The 17041-nt window shown below is 45.7% G+C and overlaps 1 protein-coding gene across 1 annotated transcript in view; it reads left to right on the top strand.

Annotated features, from left to right (window-relative positions):
• Nucleotides 1–16518, top strand: part of LOC142578702 (histone-lysine N-methyltransferase SMYD3-like) — a 55868-nt gene extending 39350 nt beyond the window's left edge. The window contains exons 9-12 of the mRNA XM_075688202.1: nucleotides 5314–5395; nucleotides 11378–11564; nucleotides 13846–13954; nucleotides 16157–16518. Of these exons, the coding sequence (XP_075544317.1) occupies nucleotides 5314–5395; nucleotides 11378–11564; nucleotides 13846–13954; nucleotides 16157–16264 (486 nt within the window). The 3' untranslated portion in view covers nucleotides 16265–16518. The remainder of the gene's footprint in view (nucleotides 1–5313; nucleotides 5396–11377; nucleotides 11565–13845; nucleotides 13955–16156) is intronic.
• The last annotated feature ends 523 nt before the right edge of the window (nucleotides 16519–17041 follow it).

Here is a 17041-nt window from a genome sequence, read left to right as displayed (position 1 = left end):
AGAACAATATGAAATAGATGCGCGCTCGCGCACCGCTACTCAAGGGCCTCCAAGCAACCTTTGCAAGGTATACGGCTGCATTCGTTTATCGCCGCATCGTATAAGGCTTCATCATGTAGCATAGCTCGAGAAGTTTTGCGGCCTAACGTCTAAGTAGCGTGCATGGTGCGATAAGCGTCAGCATCTGCGGACACAAGAATGTTGTGCTCGATCATGAGGCACTTTAACCTTTGCGTATCACGAAACAAAGCTACAAAAGAAATTCAACCAATGTAAAAAAAAAACAGTGCGGTAAAGAGCACGAAAAAAAGGCAGCTCTCGGAAAAACAGAATAGAGCTACTCAGTTTATTTCAGTAAAAATAATCCAAAAGCCCGTAAGGCGTCTCAGCCGCCCACAAAGAAACATCCAAAGGTGCAACTGGTTTAGCCATTTACCCTCTCTGTCTCTTGAACCCCAGAAAAGAGTCAAAACAAAGCAGTCTTTAAACTATTTCTTTGACGCAAGTATTTTTTTTTTATGTAAGGATAGGGTGTGATCATGAAGCTGCGTCAAAGAGTCACGTTTTACACCAGTTTTGAGCAGTTATTTTCCACTGTCACTTATAGTACGTACTGAAACAGGTCCCCGTCTGAAGCCAATACAGTGCTTACTTCTTTCCAACACTTGTGCTGTTTCAGCTTTGACGAACGACGTTAGAATGTCGCGGCAGACTCTGCTTATTTTTGCCTTTAGGGCGTCAAGTGTGGTAGTTTCGCTGCTATACACGCGATCTTTCACGTAGCCCCACAAGAAGTCCAGCGGTGTCATGTCCGGCGACGTTGCAGGCCAGGGTACAGGTCCGTGCCGGCCAATCCACTGTCCAGGAAAAAGCTTGTCGAGCCAAGCGCGAGACTGACTACTACTATGCGCAGGAGCACCATCATGTTGAAACCAGATGTTCCGAAGGTGCGCTAGTGGAACGTTGCAACAGACGTCGTTCACGGGGTCCTCGGGGACGTCGTTGACGTAGCGTTGCGTCGTTAGTGTGTCGTCAAAAAAGATGGGTCCGATGATGTTACCATCAAAAATACCGCACCACACATTAAACGACCCCTGGTATTGGCGTCGTGTTTGTGCCAGCCAGTAGGGATAACTATCACTCCAGTAATGCGCGTTGTGAATATTAAATTGTGCATTTCTGGAGAAATTAGCCTCATCCGTCCAAAACACGCGAGTGAGAAAGTCCAATTCTTCACCACATTTCGTGAAAATCCAATTGGCAAAGTCAAGTCTGTTTTCAAAACCTCGGTCTTCAAGTTTTTGATGAAGATGTACATGGTACGGGTGCATATGACCTTTCTTTAAAATCCTCCACACTGAATGACCTTGAGGTTCAGGCCTCCACACTGGCGTCGCGCACACTACCGTGAGGATTAGAAACAAAGAATGCCAAAACATCCATTTCCGCTTCTTGAACTACCGTCGCAGTCCTGTGTCGTCTTCTTGTGAAGCTACCCATCTCGCAAAAGACTTCGTACATACTAAGCATCGTTGACGGACTAGGGCGTCTTCCACAATGGCACATCCGAAATAGCTTGGCTGCCTTCCTCTTGTCGCCGTGCGCCGCCCTCAGAGCCAGGATCATTTTAGCCTTCTGATCATTCGTGAAAGGCATGACTCTCTTCTTGAAGAGCAGGTCACTGACGTGGTACCGTTGAGATCTCCCGTTATCTACGCACTGACACGTCAAGCAAAAATAATTTACGTAATCGACAACGGCATATACTGGCCGTACAGACCCGGCAAAACGCATTAGATAGACATAGCCTGCGCAAGGTTGGTTTCTATTGCTTAATGCCGCGTTCAGACTACGTGCGTTACGTACGGATCGTTCGCACGGATCGTAAGCGTAAACGCAAAAAGCGCAACTAGTTTGTTCACACTACTGTTGTATTGAGCGGAAAGTACGCAACAATCGCAACCAGCCTGGGTGTAAATGTTGGAGTACCCCCTACTTTTACGACAGGCACAGATACGGCTGTTACGACGCCGCCAATGCACGAAGCAGTTTCGGTTTGCATCTTCCGGCCACGGAGCTTCCGGCCTCCCCAGATTGCGCGTTTTCATCCGGTGACCGCCATCCCAGCAATCCGATGTATCACTGTTGTTCTTTGCGTGTCTATGCGGTTTGACGGTCTTATTGAGCTGTGCGTGCTCGTGGCTGGTGATGATACTAGCTTCGGAAGCCTCTGCGTGACCGCCATCCCAGCCATCCGGCGTTGCAACGTTGTTCCCTGCTGCTGCTGCCGACGCCATCTGCGTTTTCCCGGGTTCGCGCCGAACGCGCGCCGTGTCCCTGAGTGCAGTGCGGTTTTCCGGTCTCATTGTGTTGTGTACGCTGCCCGTGCCTAGTGATGATACTAAGTGTGGAAGCTTCTTCGCTCTGCACCGATGAATTACTAATTAAAGAAGTGCGACAGAGGCCGATACTCTATGACCAGCACCTCAAAACTTTGGGCTTGAAGAGCCTCGACCTGCGCTAACAGCCGCTTGCTGATCGGCGCTATGTTGAAAAATGCGAAACACGGCTGCCCCAGAACGGTGGTTGGCCAGTCGTAACAAACGTATCTTATCGAAAGGCTCAATGTGAACATAGGCGGTTGCTAGCTGCGTAAACAGTCGTTCCAGCAGTTGCGCAAATTGCAATAAATACGCAACTTATATCGGATGCGACTGTAGTCTGAACGCGGCATAAGGGAGCAAAAGGAATATACGTTCCGGGCGCGCCTATCTACAGAGCAAGATAGTGCGCAAAATTACAATCCCAAGTGCGCCGTCACTGTTTCCCGGCTTCGAAATCCCCCCCCTACGGCTCCGCTCCGCTTATCAATGTGTCAGCGGCGTGTTCTCATGATGCCGCGACCATCCCATAGCGTGAAGCCCTGTATCGAGCTGCCGCCGCTAGTAAAGTCATGTATCCGTGGCTGTTCTCTTGGGAGCGCTTGAGTAGCGGCGCGCGAGCGCGTATCTATTTCGTATTTCGGATGTTTCACGCGCTTTTGTTTTCTCTTGAAAACACCAACGAGGCAAAGCTGAGCACGGAACAAATGCTTGATTCGGAGGTTATTTGAGGTGCCCTATAACTTTATAATTGATATATGTTTACGATTCAGGCAATAATTAAAACGTGCACTAATTAAAAGTAAATAATTCATTAATACTTCGTGATGAAAAAAATACTGGCTGTAAGTACACACGACTACGGCTACTATGCGGCCGGTACGATTTCTCTAGAGCTCTTGGTTTTTTTTAAATCTTGGTCCAAGTTAATTGGGACACCCGGTATATAATATATATATTTTGATATAGCATGCTGTGCTTACTTCAGTGGCTATGGTGTTGGGCTGCTGAGCACGAGGTCGCGGGATCGAATCCCGGCCACGGCGGCCGCATATCGATGGGGGCGAAGTGCGAAAACACCCGTGTGTTTAGATTTAGGTGCACGTTAAAGAACCCCAGGTGGTCCAAATTTCCGGAGTCCTCCACTACGGCGTGCCTCATAATCAGAAAGTGGTTTTGGCACGTAAAACCCCAAATATTATTATTATTATTATGCTGTGCTTACTGATTATACATGCCTACATACATACATACATACATACATACATACATATCGGATGTTTTTTTAGCTGCACCAAATTTGTAAAAATTGCCCGTGGCAGACAGCACAATTTTAACCTTGAACTCTAAATTAACCGTCGCAATGGCCACTGTTTCAACGGGAAATAAAATTGCTTACTTGAATAATTGAGATAGTCACACTGATTACTTTTTAATTAATTACGGCACATTTTGCCATTTACGAATTGTAGCCGGCGAGTTTGCGAGGCGTATCCACTTGGAACGAATTCCCAGGACTACGCCAGTTTCGAGATACGTCCTTACTTTTAAAGCATCCGATGAAATGCATTGGCGTTCCAGTTACTTTCACGCTTCAATACATAAAACAGCGTTTTCTTAACAAAGTGGAACAACAGTGTACTTTTACCCCAAGTTTGACGGCGAAAATCACGAAACCGGTGCCATGCTAAGAATTCGTTCTAAGTCGATGTGCCTTGAGCACTTTCTAGCTACAATTCGCAGATCGAAATACGTGCCGTAAAGTAACTAATTTTAAAAGTTGATTAGCGTAATTTGGGTGATTAATTAGTCAATTAAGTAAGTTGATTCTCGTTAAAGTAGCGACCGCCTCATCGAGTAATTTAGCTCAAATCTTAGAACTGTGTTGTTTGCCACAGGCAATATTTGAAAATTGGGTGCAGCTAAAAATACAGCCTATATATATATATATATATATATATATATATATATATATATATATATATATATATATATATAGCTTGTGAATTTTTGTAAGAGAAAATTACAACTAATCCTGATGCTGGATTATTATTCGAGCTACAGGCGACCGGCCAATGGCGAAGGACACTTTACAACGAAACGCTTGAGAATTCGACCCTTGATTTTCATTATTCAAGGCTCCAAGCCAGGTGAAGCAAAGCTTTTGCTTGAGCTAGTTGCTGAAACATACTGGTAGCAGTATTGTCACGTTGTAGTGACAATGAAGAAAACAGTCGCGAAACTGTGAACGACGAAAGTATAACCCAGCGGGAACGAGCGATAAAAATACAGGACAGCACAAAGGGCGCACACTACTAACAAAGGTTTATACTTCAAGAGCACAAATTTATTCGCGCGCACAAAGTCGCCACGCATGCGCAGATGATTACCTCCTAAGAAAAACGAATTACCGGAAAGGGACTGTTGTATGCTTCATGCATGACAACTCTCATGAGAAATATATTGAGACTGAAAATGTTTTGAGATTACATTTCTAAGTACATATAAGCACCTCATATGTTAACCTTTCCTATTGATGTTAGTGACGTTACTTAGTGATTTCTAAATTTAAATTTGTGCTTCAATTTCAAGTAATTAGTTTACTTAATTACTTCTCTCCACGTTGCGGGTTTCCGCAGAACTATTACGTCAAATTTTTGCCTTTGCTTCCTGTTGTCGACAAATTCGACTTCGTCCTGCCATCTGTTAGCCGCCTGGTTAGCTCAGATGGCTCAGTTAGCTCAGGGGACGAATTCTTCAACTGTGAGGCTTTTCTTTCGAGGAACCCGTATGGGTTTCCTTTGTAGCAATTGCTACGAAGGGGTGGATGTCTGATTTTCCCTTTAAATACTTATAGTGCCTGCTTCCTTTTACATGCATCCTAGGTATCCCGTAGCATTGCAATATTAAACAGGATCCTTATGCGCTGCAGGACGCGAGGGATCCACTTACAGAAAAGTGGAGCGGTTTGACAGAGTGCGTCCGCAACCTACAGCTGGAGCTGGACAAGGCAGGTCAGTGCGTGCGAGCGGGCTCAAGCTCGAGCGTGGATGCAAATTCTCGGTAACCGGAGGCCGGGTTCACGTGGGTGTTCGCACGTGCATGGGAAGACCGCGATGTGTGAACGGAGCCTGGGCTTTGTTCCCTTTGGGGTGCCGGCCAATCACGATCCGCTGTTTCGGATTTGCGGGTCCACGGCCAGTGTTAATTCTCAATAACGAGAAAAAATATGATGGGTGAGTTAGCTTGCAGTGAAAATAGTACACGTTTTCGATTCCTGGACAGTCCCAGACAACCTGAGACCGCGTTTACCTAAAGAAGAGAAATCGAGGAAATAAATAAGTACAGCAGTCCCCGGACCGGCCGGGCAGAGCTTTACGCTATATAGCTGGTGCGCGGCCGCTCAATGGAAACAAGCTTGTTTCCATTGAGCGGCCGTGGCTGGCGTAACGCGTCTCTCAGAGAGAAGGAAAATGACGCATCATACGCGCAGCATAACCAGAGTGTGTCCAAACGGGTACCTTTCCATCCTTCTTTCTTGCTTTCTTTTTGCTTTCTCAATGCTTATTCGTGATTTGTGTGACTACGAGCGCCCGTTTCAGGCAGTTAGCTTAAGTGACCGTGAAGTATGGAGGTCTGTCCCAAAAGTCGGTGTACTGCACTAAAAAAAAAAAAAAAATTCACAACCTTTAAGATACACCAGTGTGGTCACCTTCAAAACGTCCCTTATTTGACACAATACACTGGTTCTGGTTTTTCTACCATTGCTGGAAGTGCCTGTGGAAGTCCTGTTTTGTTGAGCGCTTCAGCTGCGATGTAGTTTCCGTTTGAATTGTCCTCGCATCCCCAAAATGTCGCCTCCGGAGTACCAGTTTATATTTCAAGAACAAAAAGAAATTGCAGGTGGTTAAATCCAGTTAGTATAGAGGGATGATGGAACTAGAATCCAAAAACTCACGTAAAACTCTTGCTTGGGCTAGTTGGTTCATGCTTGAAGCAGTAAAGGCAAGGCGCAGAAGACCAAGACTCAAGAAGAAGAACACAAACGACAGGACCGGCGCCGGTCCTGTCGTTTGTGTTCTTCATGAGTCCTGGTCTTCTGCGCCTTGCCTTTACTACTTCAAGCAAAAACTCACACATTCTCAATGCATTGTGCCCATGGGCATTATCGTAGGGCACAATCCAGCGCCTCTCTTTCAACAAATTTGGTCGCACATGGTATCCTTCAGGCGCTTTATAGGACCTCCCCATATAAAGCTGCATTGACAGTTTGACCTTCAGGCACAAATTCGTGGTACACAGGTCGATGACCAGTGTTAATTTCTTTCCTGAGTGTTGCTCAGCGTCGCTATAATTTTTTAAGCATGTCGCTAAAGCGAGAAGAAAAGTCGTGAAATTTCTGCTAACTATTGCTGAAGTGTGGCTGAAATTGTCACTAAAACTTATGAATAAATTTCAGGTAACGTAGGCGTTCTTAGAACACTATAACATACGCTAGCATTGAGTAAATCATTTACCGAAACGTCTCGCGTTTGTGTTCCCTAACGTGCGATTGAGGAATAAACAGAGAATTTACCGGCAGTGTGTAGTAGGCTTTCACTTTACTACTGTAAACGGAAATAACTCTAAGGTGGGAGTATATTGCTTGTCCTCTAACAACTCCCCGGTTGGGAATTTATTATACTCCGTATGATCGGAGTAGAATTTTTTCTGCGAGCGAGCGGAATTTTTGCGCGGAACCATAGGAGTTTTTTTTTGTCTTTTTTTGTTTTTTGCTTTGCACTGGATGGAGCTTTTTCGAGGTGCAACGGCAGTAAAGAAAGAGCTATCGCATCAATTTTCGTAAAGATATCTATATGCGGGTGCTACTGATCAAATTTCGAAATATACACACAAAACCGCGTCAGATTCGACGAAACAAGTAAATGAAAGCACATATATCATGACATACATAAACATTTTGAGAATCGCCCAATGCAGAACTTTGAAAGACATCCGACGTACACACGACACACAAGAAGCAACGCTGCCAGTATATGTATAGCCACGATACTGTGCGTCTCGAAACCGCCTAGCGAGTAGCTGTGCTGTTTTCAGAATTACGACTCACATGCTCGCTCATATGAGATCTGCCTCTCTGAAATTAACGGAATACCTTAATCAACACGAGACTGTTAATGTAGAATAGTGAGAGAAAATTTGATGGCAAAATTTTTCAACATTACGATGCCATTCTGCGAGTGCTGAAGCAACCGGCGTTTGCGGCCAAAAAGTAGTGCGTTAGTTGCAATAAGCAAAGAGATTGTAAGTACATGTGCTTCATGGCAAAATTTGTGCGAAATAGCGGTAGCGTAGCAAGAATTTATTTCGTCTGAGCATGACCATGTAACACCGAAAAGTGCGTAGTCATACATCTTTTCAGACCGCACTGCTTGCTCAGCGTCCAAGCAATGTCTCTTGGTTGTGAAAAGGAGCTACATCGCTGTCGAACGAGTCTTCACACTCGGAGCCTGCAGGCATGCTTCTAAACCAGTGCCTGGGATAGACCATAATGTTAATGCAATATCGGAAGTAACGACGTGGTCAAAAAAGAAGTGCGCAATAAGAATTCGACTCACATATCGTTCAGTAAGAAGCTTTATTTACAGTACGCATACTTATGTCCTACCGTTTTCCTTGGGCGAGGATATCCGTACACAGACACATAACAACAGTTGCTTGGACTCCCCTCTTTCTTACTGGCAACACAGCACCGCAACGAACTTGGAATATATGCCATTCATGTGCGACTATAGCACGGAGGTCGTCGCTCGAACAGTGGCTGCTGTTGCCACTGCTATACGCGGTCTTTTCAAACATTACGCTTGACGTTGTCAGAATGTACTCACAAGGACATAAAAGTCGCATTCCACGTATACTGAAGAACGCAAGCCAAGGTCACGCAACACGGAAGCACAGTCCGAAACTACTGTTGACGTGAGGTAAAGTTTATAACGGCCAAACCGGCTGATGTATCCATGACCGCTTAGAACATTATCTTTATCGAAAGGGTTTCGATAAATAACGGAACAGGGTCATATTGGCCGTTAAAATCGGAGTTTTTCGGATAAATCCGAAATGTCGAAAATTTTACCGGCGAGTGCTTATCGGATCTCTTTGGATTCATCCGAAAACGCGGCGCCTTATAGGTATATACCTCGAAGCTGCTCATTGACTAGTGTTGTCGGCTCAGGTTTCTGACTGTGCTTTCGTGTTGCGTGACCTTAGCATCCGTTCTTCAGTACGTGAAATGCGACTCGTAGACCGCACCTATCGCACATTTAATATAGGGCTTGTCGCCCCCGGGAGCGCGAGACGACACCTTGATATACGGTCCCCTGCCGGCACTCTGGCGCCAGGGGACCGAAACGAGCGCGGAAAGCCTGCTGGCGGAAAGCATGGCATGCTCACATGACGCCTTTCTGTAGCGCGTGAACAGAAATTTTGGGCAAGCAAAATGGGAAGGAAACGAAAACTTTCCAGTGACTACAAAGGAGTTTAGAGATTTTGAAGAGTCAACGTACGTCATCTGAAGGAGTCATTGCTTGCAAGTTTTGCCGTGTGACAGTTAGCATTGCCAACGGCCTTGAGAATTGCGAAGTGTCTACAATCACAACGCCACGTCCAGCTCCAGTAAATCATTTTGGTGCAGTGTTCGAATTGTGAATCCAAATGTGAAGCATGAGCTACCCCGCGCGTTCGAAACCTATGCGCCGATTTTTAAGTTAATGTTTATTGAAAGTGACGACATAAGCCAGCTCATGAGTGACTTTGCGAACTATCAGAGCTGTGAAATCGGTAACCTTGTTGAGCCCCTGTCGTTTTGGAGACTTCACATTGTCCAGTGGCCAGTACTTTCTGGCTCTCCATGTTTCTAGAGCAAATTGAAAGGGTATTTTTAAAGCTGAGCATCATCAATAGAAAGGAGCGCGCTTCCATCAGTGACAGCAACCTCATAAAGTATGCTTGCGTCTATTACAACAAGCTTTAAGGTTGCAATGCGCACAAACGTAAGTGTTTTGTATTCAAGCATTTGTGCTTGTGTGTATATGTGTTTGTGCGTTCAAACCTTCCAGACAACTAAAATACGCTTCGCGTGTTCTGATGCTTTCGTGTTCAGATATTTCATCTAAGATTTTGGAGTATTAAGAATAATGCAAAATTAAACTCCACATTTCAGAGAATTGAGGATTTACGAAAAATTAACTCCGATAAACGCCAAATTTCCGTCAGAACATAAACTCCGAAAAACAACCCCCGAATTTCAAGAAAAATAAACTCCGAAAACACGGAGCCTTACGTATCCCTAAGCCATTTTCCACACTTGAAAACGTTGCTTTTGCATTCATCGTTTTCAGCAAAGTATCACAGCTAACGTACTTGAAGCTGACATACAGTGAGCTCCAGGCACGCATATAACGCTTTCTGGAAGGAAATACGGGAAACAAATTGTCGAAAAGCTGTCACAGAACCCCACTTCACAGATTTAAACAAACCGTCGGCCATGAGCACTGCCGACTCCGCCGAACGCGGCCGGTCGCTGACGCGGCGCACAGCCTCATGGGAAGCGCCACGTGACCAATCTGTTTCGGCGGGAGGAGTTTTTAAAAACTCCTTGTGCAGAGTTTTTGCAAGAGAACAAGATTTTGAAGCGGAGTAAAATCGCGTCATGTCACCTTAATCCTCCCGCAGCTGGCCAACGAAGTGAAACGATCGAATGCCGCTGCATTGCTCCCATACTTCGAGGCAATTATTCAAGGATGGGGAAGTTTTAGGGCACATCACCTATTAAGAACTCCTAGGCGGGTTTATTTACGTTTACAGTGAGCTAGTGTATACGGTTACATGACAATGGACGATGACAGTTGAAAGTCGGCGTGTATATCCTCAGATTGTAAGGTTCCAAATTCAGCGCGATTCAAAAGAACACGAGCAAGCTGATTACTTGTGTGCTTCAATGCATAAAACGACATTTTGTTAAGAAAGTAAATGGAACTCCAATGCATTTATCCGCAAACTTCGGGAAGTTCGAAACTGGTGTCGAGAATTCGTTCCAAATGGGTAAGCCTTGGGAACTCCACAGCTATAACCCGTAAACTGCTATATGGGCCATAAAATAATTAGTTAAAATCCTAATTAGCGAATGTTTATTAATTAGACGATTATGCGTTGCAGTTTTTGTGAAAGTAATGTCCGCCTCTTCGAGTAGACCAGCTCATGAACTAGAGTTGTGCTATCTGCCACAGGCTACCTTCAAAAATGTTTGAAAATGTTCGCTGAGGCACCCTGCATAACGAACATAGCAATACGCACTACCCCTACAATTGTGCCGGTGACCGGCTCTGTTCTATACAGAATTACGTAATGAAGCAACAAATGGTGCTTAAATATCTTAACTGCAAAAAATCTGCGCCTTCAATTAAGCGCACAATTTATTTAATAAAGCGAATTTTGTGCCTTTCTTTTTGGGTTGTGGCGCGTCTGCTCCACCGGTTTATCACCAAGTAAACTAGGCCAATCCCGGAGACAGTAAACCGCAGTCGCGTGGGTCGCGTAGTGGGGGCAGTCCGCCTCTTGTCGCCCTACTGGACAAGCACGTATTCGCTTTGCTGCAAAACGCGCTTCAGAGCGCGAACAGCCACATGCACATTACCAGAAGCCAAATGACCCAAAACTCCTGTGACGGGAAGAAAACGTGAACAGTTCTCTGCACGTACTTGTAGGTTAAATAAAATTTCATGCATCATGTGTATCTTTGAGCAGCATTTAATCCAAATATTTTGATTCCAACAAGCATTGGATCTGCCGTAATTTATGACAGCCAGCATATGCGCGCTGCTTCTCGTTCACCTGATCCGAAATTGCTTGTCAGCCATGGTCATACCATTCGCGTCGGAAGAACTCTCCGCTGTCGACGTTTCTACCTTTTGAATGTAAAGTTGGTCGCGTGCCCGCAGACAGCAAGGCCGACGTGGAGCGCATTGCTAGCCGCTGTCGCGAGATCTTGGAGTGCCAGTGCAAAGAGCTGCCCACCAACGACATCGCCAAGGTGGAGACCCTGCTGCTGGGCTTCCAGTGTGGCACCAGAATGGCCGCGCACGCCGAAGCCATCGGCTTTGCGCTTCAGGCCATGGAGATCATGAGGTGAGTGCCATGCATGGACCCTTCGATGCATGCAGTGCAAAGCCGCAAACATACACACCTTAAAAAGTGTTACAATCTATACCGCCTTGCGATTCCGCTTTTAAATTTTCGCCTCCACGAATGTAGCACTAGTTTGCCAGCTACAGTTCGCGTCCACAAATAGCGCGATAATGCGAGTAAATGTTTCACTGCACGAACAGCATGTAACAAATTTCAAAGCATCGTTTGCTCGTTCTCGACATCCTCGAGCGCTAGAGCACACCTTGTGGCTTCCACTCCAGTGCCGCATCATCATTGAAACAATAACAGAAAGCATGGGCTGGCCCCCTTCGAAATGCGTAGCGGAGACTATTGTCGGATGGACGGAGGTGCCCGTATCACAGCACGTTATAGTATAGTAGAATCTAAGCTCCATTGGATATGTCTTTGGTCCTGCTGTTCACGCCATGTCAGCCAGATAAGGAGGTCAAGACGGGGGGCACGTCATCTAGCAAATGTAATGAATTTTGCATGGAAATTTGCATGTCTCAGTAAATGTGAAGTCTTTTACTGCTTGGAAATGCGGTAAGCCATAGCAATAGCAAATTGACGTCACAAAAGTAACACAACTGCGAGTACAGACTGTAATCTGCACTGTGCGGTGGCTTCAACAATAATTTCATAGTACCAGGCACAGAAAACTGCAGTGACCATTCTTGTTTCTGTGAGTGCATGGACTATAGAATTATAACTGCTAAACTTTTCACGCAGAAATTTCATCAGCGATGCGCGGAGCGTTGCGAGGTTCCTGGTCTCGTTCAATACAATACACGTGAGCAAGATTTAGCAGCTAATATATGCGAGAATATCCTAAACCCCATGCCCCCTCGACCATCAAAGGCCTCCTGAACCATTCCTCGGGCTTGGTGAAAAAACACATTCCGCAGATAACATACGAAGCCCTGTGAACATTTCGGCCAAATTTGGCAGTCGTATGCGGCGCGTGGAGTTCACAAGCGGAGCACGAAATTACCTTCTTCTCAAACACCCTCTTTTCAATCCGGAGGCCTTCTCATCCGTTACGAAGCTGCTGGCGACCGGGATGTGTAGTCATATGCAAGATTCCCACAGACGGCTCCCATTGGCCGAACGCTGCCAGGGCAGAGCGCACGTTACTCCTGCATCCAGTGAACATACGCGCCTGGCAGGTGTTGTTCCCATGGAGCGGCAGTGCATCGGCCAACACCTTCCATGTCTACAGAAAATGTTGACGCTACGGCTCTCCCGTCACCGCTTCGCTGCCGTTCTCGCACAGCGGCAGTCGACAAATTTCTCTGAAAGGTACCAAATGCAACTTCCATTTCCCAGAGTCAGTAGCCGACCCCACGCAATGTTCAGGGATGGGGTTGCCATTGCCAGCTCCAGCAGCTCCGGTACGAAATGTGCAACCTGGTGATCCGCTCCGTCGGAACGAAGGACGTTGAGGGGGAATTAAAAAAGTTATTGCGGCGCTCGTAGTATCTACGCCTCCCACTAGGTCTCTTTGAAAAAAAAATTTTCGGTAATATATTCCTCGGAAGCACAAAAAGTGTTACAAGGTGTTCTTGAGGCTTGAAAAAAAAAAAGATAGAGAAAAGAGAAAGAAAAAAAGAGAAGAAGGTAAAAGCTGGTTCAGTATCCCTACAAACTTCGGGTGATTCTTAGCTGCTCCACGTTCGGTACGGCGGCGTCCAGCAAAACAACAGCGTAATCGGCAAGTCATCATCATCATCATCATCATAATCATCATCATCACCTATTTGTGTCCACTGCAGGACGAAGACCTCTCTCTGCGATCTCCAATTACCCGTCCTGCGCCAACCGATTCCAACTTCCATCTGCAAATTTTCTCATTCATCACCTCACCTACTCTACAGTCGTCCTTGACTGCGCTTCCTTTTTCTTGGCACTCATTCCGTAACTCTAATGGTACACCGGTTATCCACCCTACGCATTACATGGCCTGCCCAGTTCCATTTTTTTTCTCTTAAAATATCGGCTGTTCCAGTTTGCTCTCTGATCAACACCGCTCTCTTCCTGTCTCTTAACGTCACGCCTAATATTTTCCCTTCCATCGCTCTTTGCGTGGCCCTTAACTTGTTCTCGAGCTTCTTTGTCGACCTCCCAGTTTCTTCCCATATGTTAGCACCAGTAGAATGCAGTGGTCGTACACGTTTCTTTTCAATGATAGTCGTAAACTCCCAGGGGATCTGACATGCAAGTAAATGGGTTTGTCTGCTTGTCTGTTTTCTTTTTCATGCAGGAGTTGCTATGGCATGTACAGCGCCATTTACGGCCTTCACCTAGTGAACATTGGAAAACTGTACAATGATTCCGGAGACAACGCCAGTGCAGAGAGCTTCCTACAAATGGTATACCCTCAACCTAGCCTCGCGGTGCTGCTGCTGCTTGCTTTCCCACGAGAAAATTACCGGTGAAATTAGACTGTGCTTTCCCTGTATGCAGGGGCGGCGGAATTCGCAACAAATAAATTGAAATAAAATAAAATAAATAGGTTCCGTCCGAAAACAGTTTGACGGGGTGATGAACCGAAGTGACAAATGAACTTATGTAGCGGGGAAACCAACGACAAATGAAAATCCTAATTGCTTATGATTTGGGCATAATAAAATGATTGGATTCTGATAAAGTCCCGCGACAAAGTGCGCACCCGCGGGCTAAAAATATAAGCAAGGCGAGCACGCCAAGTAGCCTTTCCCGCATTACACTGGTCTGCCCCAGGCATAACTCCGCAAGTCCTTTATCTGCGACATAAAACAGAGCCGCTAGTCAGCTGTCATAAGTACACCCAGAATGGTTTCACCTTTTTTGGGCACTTCAACCCCTGCATACAGGGTTTTTCTGCTAACTCCCCCGTTAACGCCTTAAAAAATCCATGTGTGCATTATGACCATGCTATCGACTTAGAATTGTTGACTGTCTCCTTGAGCAACTCGGCGTATTTTTTTTTGAGCTTAGGTAATTAATTAAGCGTAGTTAATTATTCAACTTTTGAAGTGATGCTTTAAACGGAAAATCTTTAACAGAGAAATTGTAGGGCATATTGACAAATACCTCAAGAAATTCTTCCATAGTGGTAGCTGCAGTGGTTTTCATTTTTCTGGGCTGCAAAGAAGGTGAGCGAGATTTTTAAAAGTACCAGTTGACTATAGGCACGTGCGCGGATAGACATTAGTGCCCTCATCTATGCTACCAACTACGAATTATCGATGCTGCACGCAGACCGAAGGCATGACTAGGCCGCCATGCAAAAATAACAGGCGATGGCGACGCCCGTCGTTTCCGATACAGCGCCATCCGCCGCCAAAATTTCCTCGCGCTTTACGCTGTCTGTCTGCAGCATAAACGCCGACAGAGCTTCAAGAATTGACATGCGTTATTTATCGCTTATCACATGGCTTCATTGGCTTCATAACTTCAACAAACTAGACATCTCGTCAAAAGTGGAAGTCAAGACCATTCTATTCGATGCATCTCCGTTGCTCAAGGCCTGTTCATTACTTTGCTCTGCGTGGAGCATCGATCATTTGATCAGGGGTAGCATGTTTAAGGGCACTAATGTCGCTGCCCTAAGTGGCTATAGTCACGTGGTACTCTTTAAAATCTCGCGCACTATCTTTGCAGCCCCGAACAATTAAAGCAACCGCAGATGTCACCATGGAAAAAAATTATTTTAATATTTCTCAACTTCTCAACTGAAAATTTGCGTTTAGATCAATACTTTAAAAAAATAAAAAAATACTGAATTGTTCAAGAGAGCAGTGCCGGAGTAAGCAAGCAGCTCGCGTGCTCGTAACGCACACATGTATTTTTCAAAGCTTAGGACGGGTTAGCTGAAATACCCTGTGTACTCTGTCATCGAACCAGCAGCGAAGCAGACCCTCAGTGTAGTGAGATGCTTCCAACATTGAAAATGCCACTTACAAGAGCCTGTAAAATTTAGTCTTCTAATATCATCCAGAAGCTGTGTATCGCGAGCACTTCTGCGTTTCGCGTATTTGAATAGAGAAATCAAGAGTCGTCCCCGAGCTAAAGTTTCCTCCTAAGTGGCGGCTTGAAACGGCCCGTGTGTAAGTGTCCACATCGTAGAGCTTGTTACACAAGGAAAAGCTGGCACTGGCATTACCACGAAATGGGGCCTCCGCATACAGACAGTTTTCTCCTGTAATGCTAGAGGCATCGCGTCTGCCACTGTATGTGGTCTTGTCAGTCCGAATACATTTATAACGAAAAAACGATGAGATAAAAATAGCTCAATATATAGTGTAATTCGATATACCCGAACTCGCCTATGACGAACTTAAACGAACTTTTCGGATGCATTCATTACATACAAATTTATCAGCTGCAGTGGAGAAAGAAAAGCCAGGGAGGAAGTCCTCTAGCGTTATCCCTCTGGGGAGTATTGTAGGACATCTGTGACCTGCACCGATATATTTCCAAACAGTCATTCAAGAGTACACTAATTTTAGCGTTGTTGGTTAAAGGCTAGGAAAACGCTGTTTATATTTCCTTCGTTCTTATATTTATTTCCTTTATTTTTCTTTAAACAGGCAAGCTCAAGCATGTCGATCAGCCATGGTACGACACATGCGACTTATCGTGAACTTCAGCAACTCCGGAAGCTGAACCGCAGAGGCATTCCTGGTGGTTGTAAATGACTGCCTGCGACTGGACAGCGCTACGCACAGATCGACGTGCATGCACATTAGCAAAACAGTTTCTTACTGCGGTAGGTTGACTAAAGAAAAAGGTACGCCATGCCGTCAGATCTTAGTGTGAAGACGCAGGCTTGATATAAAAATCTCACGTGCGTGGTTTCCACCACGTGTCTACGGACCCATCCGCTTTGGAAGCCTTGGACGCTTGGTCCCTCTTAATTTTTTTGTGCTATTGAAATAAAAGAAAAAAGATAGGAGACTTAGACATCTTAAAATGTCGACGGCTGCTTATTTTCACGTGGATGAAGAAGAAGAGAACACACAATGCTTTGTCCGCATCGGCTCCCGTTTTTTGGGAAGTTTCTGACCGGATTTTTTGCTTGTGGGTGCCCAATTTCATCGTCGACGGATTCGTGAAGTTGTAAGCTCCAACTGGATGCCAGACTGTTGCCAGTGAATGGACTTTTTCAAACTTTACGGCTCTTTTCACTTCGACTGCGTCGCCGGTGGACCATACGAGTTCGTGGCACGAAACCGCTCCCTGCCTTTTGGCCCTTCGGCGAGACCTCTTCTTATGGAATATACAGTGCAAGGGGAGAAGCTACCCCCCGACAATTTTCTCGAGGATTCCGGCTGGAAATTAGCTGGCCGAAGACACCATTTGACGAAATCGTCGAAAGACAGGCCCGGCAATGGAGCCAGGCCTAACGCGGTGCAGCCTAACGATCGTGGCAGGACCGGAGCTGGTGTCAAGAGCCGCATTATTCGTCGTGGAAG

Source organism: Dermacentor variabilis, chromosome 1 (assembly GCF_050947875.1).
Source record: "Dermacentor variabilis isolate Ectoservices chromosome 1, ASM5094787v1, whole genome shotgun sequence".
In the NCBI taxonomy this organism is placed as follows: Eukaryota; Metazoa; Arthropoda; class Arachnida; order Ixodida; family Ixodidae; genus Dermacentor; species Dermacentor variabilis.
The sequence above is the reverse complement of the archived record's forward strand: the minus strand, read 5'-3'. Positions and strand labels throughout refer to the sequence as shown.